Source organism: Protopterus annectens, chromosome 14.part0 (assembly GCF_019279795.1).
Source record: "Protopterus annectens isolate FY-2018-M chromosome 14.part0, PAN1.0, whole genome shotgun sequence".
In the NCBI taxonomy this organism is placed as follows: Eukaryota; Metazoa; Chordata; order Ceratodontiformes; family Protopteridae; genus Protopterus; species Protopterus annectens.
The window spans coordinates 263,689,673-263,705,735 of NC_056748.1; the positions used below are offsets into that span (position 1 = coordinate 263,689,673).

A 16,063-nucleotide genomic window follows, 5' to 3' on the forward strand; every position below is an offset into this window, starting at 1 on the left:
CAGGGAATCAGGGGCCATACTGGATTCCGAAAACACATCAACAATGTCTAGTACAGGAGGTATAGCCAAAGGCCTATGCTGAGGAAGAAGAAGGAAATCCCTAAGCCTCTTTTTTGAATCAGAAAAATCCTGACTTTCCCAGTGGAAATGCTCCCTTTATGTAAAGTTTCCCCCAAAGAAAAATCCTCAGGAGGGGAAGCAGAGGGAATGGAATCCTCATAAGTAGGTATGGACAAATCCAGGTCATTAGAAGAATTAGAAGAAACAGAATCCTGATCAGAAGATTCATAATCAAGCTCAAGCCTAAGCCTCTTGTGGGGGGGGGGGTTGACTACCCCTGATTAGAGTAATTAGATCTTCAACCATTTTGATCATTTGTTTTTTAGGCATAGGGGCCTGAACATGTGGCCTGGGCATCGGTTTTTTAGACATAGATCGAGATTTAGGCCTTAGTAATGAAGGTGGAGTCGATTTAGTATGCAAGTCTGTAGGCCTGAATACACCCTCAGAAGCCGGTGCCTGCACAGTGGATCCGGTCCCATCCAAGGTAGAGACATCCACAGGTTCCATAGATGAAGCATCTCGCGGCATACCGGACTCCGAATGGGTCTCAGTAGAGGTCTGCGAATCAGAAGTAGTGGGTATCAGGGGCTGCGAAAGCGCCTGAGTACTGGCGACTGCCTTAGGAGAAGCGTCGTCGGCAGTTCTGGACCTTGGCGGCCTGTCTCTGTCTTTATCTTTGCGTTTTTTCAGAATTCTGGTAGTCGGATGGCTGACCGACATCATTTCTGTGTAATTAAACTGAGAACCGAAATATTTAGAGGTAAAAATGTACCGACGACGAATAGTGCGCTGATTAAATAAAGCACAAAACCGACAGCAAGGTACGTCGTGGTTAGGGCCTAGGCAAGGAATACAGTACGAATGAAAATCTTTGTGAGGTATGTGCTTTCCACAAGTAATGCAATTATTAACTTTTACTGACATTGGTATGGAGCAAGAAAAGTTTCCCCAACGGGGTACTTAGCTTTAAGTTGAAGACTTCGGTTCTGAAACTCGAAAAAGAAAATTTCAGGAGTCGGCCGACCGGCACTTGTGAACTGCTTCTGCTTCGGGCACCGCACGGCAAGAAAGACTGATGTAATGGCATCGGATGCATGTTTTATACCCCTGACAACCTGACGTCATGGATGAAGGGACAGCAACCGACGCAGAACCCAAGACTTTATTAATCAGGCCAACTGAGGGCAACCTGCCAGTAGATTACCCTAAATGTAATAACTGCAACAGTGAAACACGAAGAAGATCTGCAAGTTTGTACTTAACAGAATACTAAAATACACTACTGCAAGTTTCACTTAGCTTCAGCTTCTAATGCAGATGTTTGTAGCCAAGCAAGTTTCTCAGGAGTTGAGCATAAAATTTCTTATAAATTTAAAAAATTCTCATAAATTTCTTTCCTTGAGACTGGCTCCAAGAATAGTATCTTTTCTGTTTTTTTGAATAGGATTTCCTAGTACTAGGCCTCCTGGTCTCAAGGATGACATCCAGCACCTGTTTGCTGACGGTTGCTGGGGGTGTATTCAGGGAATAAGCCAGGCTGCAAGGTTCAGGGTTTGCAGCTGAGGGTGCAAAATCTGTCCTTCCTGCTGGGACAGCAAAGAGGGAGTCAGATGCAGGTGCCAAGGTGGCAATGCTGTTAGACTGCGTAGGAGTGGATACCAGTGCTGGCGTGGCCAGTCTGGTGTAATGAGGATTGTCCTTGGCCTGTCCTGCTTGATTTTGAGTAGTATTTTTGAGAGGAGGGGCACAGGGGGAAAGGCGTAAATTGAGAGGTCTTCCCGTGTAAAGGATAGGGCATCCACATTCCATGCTTGGCTGTGGGGATTTCTGGTGCAAAATTTGCTCAATTGGTGGTTTTGGGGAGAAGCAAAGAAGTCCACCTCTGGTGTCCCCCACCTGTGGATTAGACGTTTGAATGAGTTGGGTTCCAGTCTCCACTCGTGTGGGTCCAGTAGATTTCTGCTCAAGTCGTCTGTCAGTGAATTTTATTTGCCTGGCAGGAATTGAGCTTGCAGGTGCACTTGATTGCACAAGGCTGTATTCCACAGAGCTATGGCTAACCTGCAGAGTGGGTAGGAATGCGTCCCCCCCCCCCTGCTTGTTTATGTACCACATAACTGTGGTGTTGTCTGTCTTTATCAAGAGTTGTCCTGGAAGGATAACGTATCTGAAGGCTGTCAGTGCATTCTGTACAGCTAACCTTTCTTTTTGATTGATATGCAGGTGAATTTGTCCTGGGCTCCATTTGCCTTAAATGCATTTGCCTGCCATGTGAGCCCCCCATGCATAGTCTGATGCATCTGTTGTCAGGGTATGGGCGGCAAGGGGTTGAGTGAAAGGGTGTCCCTTGTTGTGGTTGCAAGCCTCTGCCCACCAAAAGAACTCCGTCCTTAGACAAGGAATGATAGGAATCAGTGTTTCCAGGTCCTGAGATTGTTGACACCAGATTCTTTTTAAGTAACATTGAAGTTTCCTCATATGCAGTCTTGCATATGGAATTAACAGAATGCATGAGGCCATGAAACCTAGGGCTTGCTTGTTTTTCTTGCAGACAGCTGGGTTTCTTTGGCCAGTGGTTTGAAGTAATTTGTCAAATAAACCTGCTTTTCTGGGGTGAGGAATGCCATCTGGGAAGTTTTGTACAAGCTTGCTCCCAGGAATACAATCTTTTGGCTGGGTACCAGATGTGATTTCTTTTCGTTGATGGTATACCCCAGAGAAGTTAGGAGTCTCTTTACAAACGTCAGGTGCTGAAGTAGCAACTGCTGACTGTCTGCCTGAATCAGGCAATCGTCCAAGTATGGGTAAATTTGAATATTTCTCTACCTGCAGTATGCAATGGCTGGAGCCAGGCACTTTGTGAATACCTTGGGTGCAGTGGAAAAGCCAAAGGGAAGTGCAGAGACTTGACAGTGCATAGAGCTTGCCCTGAAATGTAGCTATTTCCTGCAAGATTCCCTTATGGGGATGTGCAGACAAGCTTTTTTAAGTCTAGGGTGACCAGCCAGGAGTCCTTGGCTAGCATAGGAAATGGCTGCTAGAGTGTAAGAATTTTGAATTTTGGTACCACCAGGAAGGTGTTGAAAATGGACAAATCCAGGATAGGGCGCCAAGAGTTCTCTTTTCTAGGCACCAGGAACAGTCTGGAGTAGAAACCCTGTCCCCTTTGCTCTAATGGAACAGGTTGAATAGCTCTGATACTGAGAAGAGAAAGTACTTGCTTTTGAGCCTCTGCCCACTGGTTTGGAGGAAGGTCTGGCCACCCGCTTGGGGTTGGCAGTGAGTGGAAGTAGAATCTGTATCCCTGGGATACAATGTTCAGGACCCATTGGTCCTGGGTAATGTACTTCCAATTTTTTGCATGCAGGGCGAGTTTTCTTCCCAGGGGTGCAAGTACTTGAGCATGGCTGGGAAGGATGATAGACAAGTCATTGCGAACTTTTTCCATAAGGGGTTGGCCTACCACTCCCTGTTTTTGAGGTGGGAGCACTCCATTGTTTAGATCCCTGCCTACCCTGAGACTGTAGTCTTTGTGGTCTGTTACCCCTGGGCTTGGACTGAGAAGGTCTGGGAGGGACTGGAAAGGATCAGGTTTTAGAAGGCCAATGCCTACTGAATCTAGGTGGCTGTACCTGTAAGAAATCTTTAATAGTTTGCATAGATTTAGCTTTTTCCTCCATCTTTTTAATTACTTCTTCTGCATTTTTGCCAAACAAACATTCTTGGTTTAATGGGGCATCTTGTAATTTTGCTTTGACATGGACTGGCAAGATTTGTTCCTTCAGCCAAGCATGCCTTCTCAGTACAGACCCAGTGACAGCAGCCCTGCAAGATGCTTCTAAGGCATCAAAACCACACTGCTATGTATGTTTACTAACTTGGTTTTCAGAATGCATCAACTCTTGTAAATCTTTATTTTCTGTACAATCGGGAATCAAAAACATTTTTTGTTTAATTAGTTCCATAATATGCTGCTGGTACTTCAACATGTGAAACTGGCAATTTAAAGCCCTGATGGCAAGAGTTGCAGAGGTATATACCTTCTTACCCCATCTGTCTAAAGCCCTAGAATCCCTGTCCGAAGGGGTAGGGTTTTTGGCTGTAGTAGCCTTAATACCTTTAGGTCCCTGGGAAATGGTCTTTGGATCCGCAGTGGGATTTTTAAAGAGAAATTTGTGAGAGTCAGGTAACTCTGTAGTACCTGTCAGGCTTTCTAGGAGCTGGTGGTAAAATATCAGGGGTAAGACTGGATTCCATGAAGACATGATCTACAATATCCAGGACAGGGGGTATGGCTAGAGGCCTGTGCTGAGAAAAGTCTAAAAATTCTCCGAGTCTCTTTTTGGACTGTGGGTAGTCCTGGCATTCCCAGCGGAAATGCTCTCTTAAGGTATGCACGGTTTCACCGAAAGAAAAGTCCTCTGGAGGGGAGGCAGAGGGAATGGAATCCTCTGCATCTGAATCCTCACAGGTAGATAAGGGTATGTCCTAGTAATCAGAGGGATCACAGTCATCGGACTCATGGTCTGTAGAATCAGAAGGAAAATCAATTCTTTGTCTTTTAGAGGGGGAAGCCTGGCTTCCCCTAATTAAAGTAATAAGGTCTTCAGCCATTCTAAGCATTTGTTTCTGTGGCATGGGAGTTTGAGAATGCACTTTGATCATGGGTTTCCTAGGCGTAGTGCTAACTCTGGGCCTGAGAAACTCGGTAGTTTTAGTCAGAAACAAAGTAGTCAGCTTAATACGAACATCGGAAGGTCTGAATACACCCTCAGAAGCCTGTGCCTGCACAGTGGCTCCGGATCCATCCAGGGTAGAGACATCCGCAGGTTCCATAGTCAAAGAAGCGTCTTGCGGCATAGCAGACTCCGAAAGGGTCTCAGTATAGGCCTGTGAATCTGTAGAAGTGGGTATCAGGCACTGTGAAAGCACCTCACTGAGTACCGATGGACTGGCGACTAGCTTAACAAAAGCGTCATCAGCAGTTTTGGATCTATGCGGTCTGTCTCTGTCTTTATCCTTATGTTTTTTCAGAAGATCGGTAGTCGAATGGCTTATTGAAGCCATTTCGGAATATGGAGAGCGAAAGAACTTAGCGACAAAGATAGCCTGACGACGAATAGTTCGGGCATTAAACAAGGCACAAAACTGACAGCGAGGAATGTCGTGGTCTGGGCCTAAACAGGTGACGCAGTAAGAATGTAAATCTCTGTGAGGTATTTGCTTTCCACAGGCAAGAAAATTGTTAACTTTTTCTGAGATCGGTTAGAGCAAGAAAAAAGGATCCCCAACAGGGTACTTAGCTTTAGAAGACTTCAGGTTTGAAACTCAAAAAAATGAAAATTTCAGGTAGCAGCCGACTGGTACTTGCAAACTGCTTCTGCTTCGGACTCCCATGCGGAAAGAAAAGCTGATGTAATGGTGTCGGCTGCATGTTTTATACTCCTGACGACCTGACGTCATGGAAGTAGCGACAGCATCTGATGCAGGAAATCCCAAGACTCTGGTATTCGGGCCGACTGAGGGCTACCTGCAGGCAGATAACCCAAGTATGATGACTGCAACAGTGAAACATGAAGAATATCAGGACTGCAACAGTGAATACATTAAAACATCTACATTTATGTTAAGTGTACACAGCTATACTATGTTCTTTGTGTTTCACTGTTGCAGTCATCACCTGTGAGAGGATTCCCACAGATGAGGAGAGGGGTGGTAGGATTAGTAAGAGAAGGCAAACCCTGCCCTAGCCTTAGAGAAAAGAGGTAGGTGGTAATGCTTTGTAAAGTTATGGACAGAAGTACAAGTGGCAGCTTCCAAGATGTCCCTGGTGGGAACTCCTCTAAGGAATGCTATGGAAGTGGAGGCTGCCCTAGTGGAATGGGAACGAATAGGCTTAGGGGGTGGTTTCCCAAGTAATCTGTAGCAGAAATGGATACAGTGTGATATCCATTTGGAAATGGTTTGCTTGGAAATGGGCTTCCCCTCTGCCCCCGGGGCAAAGCTGACAAGAAGTTGGTCTGTTTTCCTGAAGGGTTTAGTACGGTCCAGGTAGTATATGAGCTGTCTGTGAATGTCTATTAAGTGTAAAATTCTTTCCCCCGTTTTGAGGGTTAGGAAAGAAGGTGGGTAGATGTATGGCCTGGATGAGGGTCATATTAGATACCACCTTGGGCAAAAAGGAGGGGTTAGTCCTCAGGGAGACCTTGTCTGCATGGAAAATGATGAAGAGCTCAATGATCATCAGTGCCTGAAGTTCTGAAACCCTTCTGGTTGAGGTGATAGCTAGTAGGAAAGCAGTCTTCCAGGAGAGGTATCTCAGTTCTGTTGAAGCAGCAGGTTCAAAGGGTGGTAAGGTTAGTTTTTCCAAAAAGGCTGGCATGGGTGGCCTTCTGTGTGGTCTGATATTAGAAGCCCCACTGCAGAATTGTTTAATCAAAGGATGTGAGAACCGGGGTGGATCTGTATCAAAATGAGCTGAAATGGCTGAGGTGCGGATTTTAATAAAAGATAAGGAGAGTCCACTATTGAGTAACTCCGCTAGGTAGCCCAGGATAAGAGGGATAGAAGGTTGTGAGGAACTGCCCCGTCGGGACTGGCTCCAGGAGCAGAATCTTTTCCATTTCCCTGCGTACGATTTTCTGGTGCTGGGTCTTCTGACATCTGTGATAATGTCTAGGACCTGTTTGTTTAACAGGGGCCCCCTGTTTGACGCTAGAGTATTAGCCATGACGACAGTCTGAGAGTCTGCAAGTATGGGTGCCGCATTTCCCCCTCACCTGAGTCAAGAGGTCTGAGACCAGGGGAAGCTGCCTGGGAGGCTGTAATGTCAGGCTGTGCAGTAAGGGGTACCAATGCTGTCTTGGCCAGTCTGAAGCAATGAGAATGGCCTCTGGTCTCTCCTCCCTTATCTTGATCAGTACCTTGTGAATAAGAGGGAGAGGAGGGAAAGCGTACACAAAGAGGGAGTTCCAGGGGAAGGTCAAGGCATCCATCTTCCACGCCAGGTGGTGATACTCCCTGGTACAGAATCTTTTTCAGCTGGTGGTTTAGGTGCGAAGCAAAGAGATCCACCTCCGGAGTCCCCACTCCTGAGTGACTTGCAAAAAGTATTTTCTGTGGAGCTGCCATTTGAGGGGGTAAGTTTCTGATTAAATAGTCTGCCAGGGTGTTGTTGATCCCTGGTAGGTATTGGGCTATTAGGTGTAATCCCAAGGAGGAGGCTGTCAGCCGGAGGTTCATGGCTAGCCTGCACAGAGGATAAGATTGTCTCCCTCCCGGTTTGTTGATGTAGCACATTACTATGGTGTTGTCTGTTTTGATAAGGAGAAACCCTGGCCTGAAGTGGGGTTTGAAGGATGTCAGAGCCTGTTGTACTGCCATAATTTCCTTCTGGTTAATGTGTAAGGGAAGGTGCTAGGCATCTCAAAGACCTTGGGTACACCTGCCTGCTAGGTGAATGCCCCAAGCAATGTCTGAAGCATCAGTGGTGATGGTCTGCTCGGTTGGGCGGAGGATGAAGGGATGACTCTTGTTCTTGGCACAGGCCCCTGCCCACCCGAGAAACTCGGCCCTTATACAGGGGATCACAGGGAGAGAGGTCTCTAGAGGCTGAGAGTGCTGACATCAAAGGTTCTTTAGATACCACTGAAGTTTTCTCATGTGAAGCCTGGCCAGAGGAATTAGAAGGATGCAAGATGCCATGTACCCCAAAAGCTTGCAGGAACTTCCTCACAGTGAGGTGACTTCTGGAAGCCAGTTGAGTAAAGTAGAGAGGCAGAAAGCTCTGCTTTTCTGGGGATAGTAACGCCATTTCAGATGCTGTGTTCGGCAGTGCTCCCAAGAAAATGATCTTCCTGGAGGGTGTTTGCTTTGATTGCTTTTTGTTGATGGTGAACCCTAAGTAGGTTAGGAGGGTTTTGACAAAGAGAAGGTTGTGGAGCAACTTTTCTTTGCACTCTACCTGAATGAGGCAGTCATCCAGATAAGGGTAAATCTGTATATTTCTCTGCTCTGTCTGCAAAATGCTATGGCCAGGGCTAATCATTTGGTGAATACCCTAGGAGCAGTAGATAAGCCAAACGGTAGCACAAAGAACTGAAAATGTTGTGAGCCTGCTCTGAAGCACAGGAATTTCCTGCAGGATTCCCTTATGAGGATGTGGAGGTAGGCATCTTTTAGGTCTAGGGTCACTAACTAGGCATTTTTTGTCACCATAGGCAGCAGCTGCTGCAAAGTTAGCATTTTGAATTTAGGGACCACCAAGGAGGTGTTCAGAATGGATAGATCCAGGATGGAGTGCCAAGTGCCCTCTTTTCTGGGAACAAGGAATAGTCTGGAATAAAAGCCTTTGTCTGTTTGATATGAGGGGACAGTTTCTACTGGCCCTTGGGATATAAGGGTTTGGACTGGTTTCAATGCCTCTGCCCACTGATTTGGAGATAAGTCTGGGTACTCTCTTGGAATTGGGAGTTCATTGCAAGAAAATTTGTATCCATGAAAAATTATCTTCAAAACCCATTGGTCCTTTGTAGCAGAAAACCAATTTTCTTTGCAGAGGGAGAGCCTTCATCCTAGCTTCTGGTGAGTGAAAGGAGGGGAGAGGGAGACACAGAGTTTTTGCCATAGAGGGATGGCTTAGGACTCCCTGTCTTTGGGGCGGAAGTGGCCCACTGTTTGGTTCTTTGCTGTCTCTGGGATAGGGGGCCAGGGTGGTCTGTCCCTGCGGGCCTTAGTTTGCCCGTCTGCTAGGTGCAGGAAAGAACCAGTGCTTACAGGGAAAATTCCTGCTGAACCTAGGAGGTTGTACATGAAAGAAATCTTTTACTGTTTGCATAGATTTTGCTTTGTCTTCCATCTTTTTAAGCACCTCTTCTGCTTTTACTCCAAACAAGTGGTCCTTATCCATGGGTGCATCAATTAATTTAGACTTGACATGATCAGGGAGAGCTTGTTTCTTCAACCATGCATGTCTCCTAATGACAGATCCTGATACTGCTGCCCTGCTTGAGGCATCTAGGGCATCATATCCACAGTGCAACGAGTGTCTGGCCACTTGACAAGTAGACTGCAGTAAATCTGCTAAATCTTTCCATTGGCACAGTCAGGAAAGGTTGAAAACTTCTGCTTTAATAGTTCCAAAGTATGTTGTTGATATTTTAACATACTGAAGTGACAGTTGAATGCTCTGATAGCTACGGTTGCAGAGGTGTATATTGTTTTACCCCATCTGTCCAGAGCTCTGGAATCCTTACCAGAGGGAATAGGACTCTTTACAGAACTAGCCTTAGCTCTTTTAGGTCCCTGTGTAATGACCTCCGGGTCTGCAGCAGGATTTCTGTGCAGGTATTTGTGAGAATCTAGTACTCTGTAATACCTGTCAGGTTTACTAGGAGCAGGTGGGAAGGCATCAGGGGCTAAGCTGGATTCATGGAAAACATCATCCACCACCTCTAAGATAAGAGGGATGGCCAAGGGTCTGTGCTGGGGCAGGTCTAGAAACTCTTAGTCTTTTCTTAGACTGAGGGAAGTCCTGGTATTCCCAGTGGAAATGTTCCCTGAGGGTGTGAAGGGTTTCCCCAAAGGAAAAGTTTTCTGTTGGGGAGGCAAAAGGAATGGATTCCTCTGCATCTGAATCCTCATAAGCAGCCAGAGGTTGTTCCTCTTAAAAATCTGAATAATCAGATTCCTCAGAATCTTGTTCTGTCAGAATTTCAGAAGAAGGGTGTCTTTTCCTTTTAGAAGCTGTGGCCTGACTGCCCCTGATAAGGGAGATAATATCCTCCGCCATTTTAAGCATTTGGACTTGGGGTGGTGGAGCACGACTAAGATGGTGACTAGAGGTAGATTTTCTAGGAGTGGCCTGGGTTCTAGGCCTAAGAGTACCCATCAGTCTGAGGAAAAACGGTAGTCAGAAGAGAAGGCGTCAGTTTTTGTCTAGATTCGGTAGTGCGAAAGGCCTCCTCGGAAGCCAGTGCCTGCGTCGCGGCTCCGGACCCAACCAAGGCAGAGACAACCAAAGGCTCGGAAGATGAAGATGACTTCTGTGGCATACTGGACTCCAAAAGGGTCTTGGTAGAGGCCTGTGTAGATATTGTAAAGGGCATGAGGGGCTGCAAAAGCACCTCACTGAATTCCGGAGAACTGACAACCTGCTTAGCTGTAGAGTCATAGGAAGGCTTGGCCTTATGTGGTCCGTCTCTATCTTTATCTCTACGGTTTTTCAGAATGTCTACAGATTGTTGGCTGATGGACTCCATTTCGGAATGCGATGACGGAAGACGAAACTACCTATCTACAATAAGAGCTCTACAACAAATGGTTCTCGCATTAAAGAGAACACAGAACCAGCAACGGGGGGTGTCGTAGTCAGGCCTAAATGAGTGACGCAGTATGAATGGAAGTCTTGGTGTGGGATCTGCTTTCCACAGGCGAGACAATTGTTAACTTTTTTGGACCTCAGTTAGGGCAAGAAAAAAGGATCTCCAATGGAGTACTTAGCTTTAGACGTTTTCAGCTGTAATTCAAACTCTGGTAGTGACCAACTGGCACACTTGTGAACTGCTTCTGCTATGGGCTCCACGGCAAGAAAGACTTACGTAATGGTGTCGACTGCCTTCCTTTATAGCACTGACGACCTGACGTCAGACAGTAAGTGACAGCAGCTGACGCAGAAAAACATTGACTCTGGTATTTGGGCCGGCCGAGGGCTACCACAGCAGGGATAACCCAGAGGTGATGACTGCAACAGTGAAACACGAAGAACATCTATAGTTTCCATGGTCTGTTGATGGCCCACCTTTGTGCAGAGGGAATACTGATGCTGTTCTCCATTCATGAAGCACGAAGATTGTTTGGAGACTACAGTTGAATAGTAATTCCAGAGCCCTGATAGGTACTATTTCATGTGATTTAGAAGGCATCCTGGGATATTGTCTGGGCCCACTGATGCAGTGCTCTTGGCTTTAGAGAGGGCATTATGGACCTGTTCACTAGTGACAGCAGGGAAGTTATGTTTGATGAAATTTCTTGAGGGGAAGGTTGAGGGGGAGAGAGGAGTAAAACTGGGGCTGAATTTGCCAGCCAGTAGGTTTGCTATATATATTCTGGCTCAGTATAGGGGGCTCCATTAACAATGGGCTCTACACATAACTGCGGATTGCCTTTGAGGTTGCGGTCATAGCTAAAAATGCCTTGTGGTTGTTCTTGGCCCGGGAGGCCATATTTATCTCAAATTTTGCTTTGGTAGACTTTATTTGTCCTTTATGTTTTTTTTATTTAGTTTGATGACAGTGCTTTTATCCTGGTGGGTGCTGCACCTCCGAATTTTTGCCATGATTTTCTTCCATCTGTTACACGGCCTAATGATGTTGTGATTCCACCAGGATGGCATGTTTTTTGAGTTAGTTCTATATTTCTTCCTGGTGGTACAGCTGCCTCTATGCAGCTATTAACATGCTGGTATAGGGTTTCTGTGAATAATTCTGTGCAGGTGGCAGTGTTTTCAGGGTTTATGGGGGATTGAAATTTTGCCAGATTATCACTTAATAGTAGGAATTTAACCTTAGAGTAGTTCCTGAATATTCCAGGGTTAGCTAGGGCTCCAGGTTTTATTTTTACTTCAAAGGAGACCATTTTGTGGTCTGACCATACCAGAGAAGACATTACATTACGGGGTGTGTGCAGCACTCTCCCATATCAGTGAGGACCAGATCCAGTATGGTTGCATCCCTAGTCAGTGTACTGACAATTTGGTCCAGGGATTTTGCGTTTACAAAATCCTGGAATCTCTGGGCCTGTATATTTGGTGTCGTATATGACTTCCAGTTAACAGTGAGGTAATTAAAGTTGCTCATGAATATAGTACAGGGTTGGCTGTTAAGTGTTTCCAATAAGTTTAAATACATGGTATGGGTTTTCCTGGGTCATAGAAGGGGACATATAACTTGCAAGGAAGTGGTACTGGATTTTGCCTATGGTGATTTCCGCTTGTAGAAGCTCAAGTGCATTGGTCTATTTTACAAGTCTTGAGGTATATTTCTTTTTGATGTAAAATGAAACACCTCCATCCTTAGGTCTTGTGTGTGTAGTAGCTGGTCTGAATGTGTGGAAAGCATTATAAACTGGCATATCAGTGCGCTCTCCATGCTCTATGACATTCCTAGTTTTACAGTGAGCATTGTTGTATCTTTGCTCAGTGGGGTTCTGTGGATTTCTCATGGGTTTCATGAGCCACAGTTCCAGTACATAACCTACATCCCCCAGTAGATGCCCTTGTGGAAAGTCGCCCCTACAAAAACCTTGTGTACAGCTCACAGCTGAGCTGTGAAAACTGTCTGGGTTACTTGCCTAGACATTTTAGATGATCCCTTGGGCATTACAGACAACCTTTCTTGTTGATGTACCTCCTTCCATGTTCACTGGATGGGACATTTATTTCTGTCTGTGTGCAATCTAGGGCCCTCAAAATTTCAGGGAAGTGTGCTATTGCATAAAATTCCTACATGGTTCTTGTTTTCTCCTGTGATATGCATGGGAAAGACATGTGCTCCCTTGCATGATGTAGCATTGCATTTAGAAACAGATGTAATGTTGTAGAAGCTGAGACCTGTGACAACCCTAATATATCTCCTGTAGATCTCTGAAAAGTACCTGTAGGTAAACAGGTATCCCCCCTGCTGTAATGTTGCATATACCTTTGTTTCCACTGGGATGAGCTATCCACGATTTCCATGGGGCTCAGGTGAGGATGGCAAAGGTTGCCTAATTCCTCTAGTGTTTCCCTGTCCACCTGGTATCACTCTACAATTTCTGTGTTATGCAGTTCATTGTAAGCCAAATGGGTTCTAAACACCCTTCTTCGTCTTGACCAAGATCTGACAGCAAAAGCCCATTGAATTAAAGTCTGCTGGACATTCAGGTTTATAATGGCAGCAGCAACTGCAAACATGTTTTTTTCCCTATATGTAATCATGGCTGTAATCCAAACAGTTTTGGATTTCAAGGCAAATAACTACATTGAGTATACATGACTGCTTTATAGCTTCCTGAACAGCTACACTGTGTTGGATTGGTTAATTAGTATGTACTTTGGCTACTTATGCTATCATTAGCATATTCTGCCATAAACCCACATTTTGCACCTCCACGCTAAGTGTAGAGTAGTGTGCCATCACGCGTGTGCAGCAACAGGTACAGGATATCTACATTTAGTGCAGTCATTAATGTTTTCAGCCTATTATTTTAATTATATTTAAGCGCTCAACTGTCTAATTCCAATCAAAGTCCTGCAAAAGTGATCTCACACTATATATTTACATGCATTAAATAGATGTATATAATATACAGGGATAGTCGATAATATAACAGCCTTAAAAATGACTGGTACACAAGGGATTTTGTATGTCAAGGATGCAGGGCTGAAATTCCTTTACACACTTGTTTTTAAAGGGGGGCCGGGTTGGCATAATGGTTAAGGTCTTGATGTCACAGATACAAGGTATAGGGTTGATTCTGTCCTCTGGTTATGGGCTAAGCTTTTAACAGTCTGCAGACTGACAGCTTAGTAATTTGCATATACCTGTGAACCAGCTACTTTGGAAAACTGAGTACTTCATATCCATGGATGTGTCCCACAAGGACACAAGTGTCTGTACCGCAGTCATTTTAGATTGTCAAATTACCCCTGCAAATGAAGCAAACTGACAACTGATCCCTAATTTGTTCTCCCAAAAGAAAGGGACATGTAGTGCCCCAACTTGAACCTGCACACATATAAAGACATGAAGACTTCTTGAAAAAAAGATGACAACACATGCAATGTATCAAAGGCACTGCAGATTCTAAACACTTCCAAACCATAAGACCTTAAGCTTAGGTCTCTGGGTCTTTTATCTTCCAAATGTTTTGCGTCTGCATGGGATCCACTGATCACCCCTCTGAATGGTCCCTTATGTCACCTCACTTCCATCATATTTAAGTGCTAGCTATTGGCATAGGACATGAGTCCATATAAAGACATCTCCATATCAAACATCTGACATGCTGGCCTCCTAGTAGTGTACTTTAGCCCCCAAGACAACAGGAAGCATCAGCGGGGCCCTAACTTGAGCTCTGACAGCTGCAAAGTCACTCAAGTCAATTAAGTCCATCAGCTTTAATGTGCTGTGGCTAGGGAGTGATGCATGCATCCATAAATGAGACAATGCTATCCTGCTACTGTAAAAGCAGGCAGTCAAACTCAGCCTCTTAAGAGCTCCAAGGCACTAAAAGTATTTTAGGGACAAGATCCCTGTCACACAAAGTTCTGCATGCAGCAACATTTGCAGTAACAATTAATGCACTACAGGGACAGCCTAGTAAAAAGGGTGTTCCAGCAAGCTTTGTGTAAATTCTCAGGTAAGTCACAGAAACTTTTGTATAATCATTCAATTAGTGATAAATTGAAAAGCATACCACAGAACTCAGATAAACTGAACATTAAGTGCCTGCATTCATGTGTCATGTAAATCACATCTAACCAATGTAGGTTTAGGATGATATTTTTAGTAAAGCAACATTTTACTATACTCTTGAGAACCACTGTAAAATTATAACAAAGAGAACTGAAAATGGACAATACTTACCTGGTCTAAGAGTATACAAGCCTTTCACTATGCTTGCCATTGTGGAAGGAGTTATTTTAAAAGGTGTCAACTGGGCTTCTAAGAGTAAAGCTGCAAAAAAAAAAAGATAAGGATAATAGAGCAGTTGTGTATTTAGTATTTGTGAAAAGAAACTTGTGCAACAATTACAGCAAATCTGCTTTGCCCATCACAGTTTTCACAACATTTACTGCAAACAGCAAAGTTCTGTGTTGTTTTTACAGATGTAATGTTAAAATTTTTGCTTAAGTTTTCAAATATGCATTACACTATAATATCCCGTCTTACAGAAAACATAACAGGCAAAGCCAAGTTTTTACTGCTATCATTTGGCTATGACAGGACCCCCTATGATGGGACTTTGGTGGAATTCATTATCTTCCTCAATTACCATTCATCAACACATTTGGGGATTCATGCATCTGTATGCTGTTACATGCTATAACATTATACACCACCTACATAATTAGGCATGTTACATTACCTTCAAGACTGCCCATATGCCACTACTAAACACCTGCCTGCAAATCATTAGCACTTTATTAAGAATATACTTCTCTAACTTACCAGGAACTACAAACTGCCAGCGCTGAATAGAAGAGACATCTAGCCACAGGAGACAGTGAATGGATATTTGTGTCTTATAATGCAACATACATTTTCTTTCTGTATCAGTTACTCTATCAGAGAGCCTTCCTTGATGGCTCTCCCTACGTAGGATGAAACCTAAGCAGCACCCACTAGCTTGTAAGCAGCCAGAGGATCACACAAGCACAAAACTTAGAAAGCAGAGTCCTGAAGTACTCCTTCCCAAATGTGGACTGATTCTCTGCATTCAAATGAGACAATAACAGCTGGTAAAGGTGTGTAGTGAAGAATAACTAGCTGTAGCGCAAATGTTTTCACCTGAGATATCCTTTAACAAAGCGCTGGAGTTGGCCACTACCTTAAGAGGGCAGGCTTTGACTGCAGCATGAATTAGGAGGCAGTTTCCTGACTGACAGCAAAACAAAATGCTATAGGCAATATACTTGAAAACTGTCTGCCTAGCAACCATGAGCTATTCCTACCTGACATAAAGGATGGAAACAACTGGTGAGTATTTCTAAGTTTTTGTAAGAAATGAGCTGCTGCTGTACATCCAAGGTATGAATGGTCAGCTGCCCTTTCGTTTCTGAGCCTGTGCCAAAATAGAAATGGTTGGATTGTCCGGGGTTAGTTCTGAAACAACCTTGAGAACGAATCACAAGAATTCTATCTGAAAGACCTGATATGATTTTATGGTTCTGTGGTTGTATAATTACACAAAGGCCTGAAAGTTCAGATATACTACTTGTACAGGCATCAGAACAAAGTTT

The 16,063-nt window shown here is 44.5% G+C and overlaps 1 protein-coding gene across 1 annotated transcript in view; it reads right to left on the minus strand.

The window, feature by feature from the left end:
- Window positions 1-16,063, minus strand: part of CACUL1 (CDK2 associated cullin domain 1) — a 921,069-nt gene that overhangs the window by 236,581 nt on the left and 668,425 nt on the right. Inside the window, exon 6 of the mRNA XM_044055972.1 lies at window positions 14,688-14,777. Coding sequence (XP_043911907.1) covers window positions 14,688-14,777 — 90 coding nt within the window. The remainder of the gene's footprint in view (window positions 1-14,687; window positions 14,778-16,063) is intronic.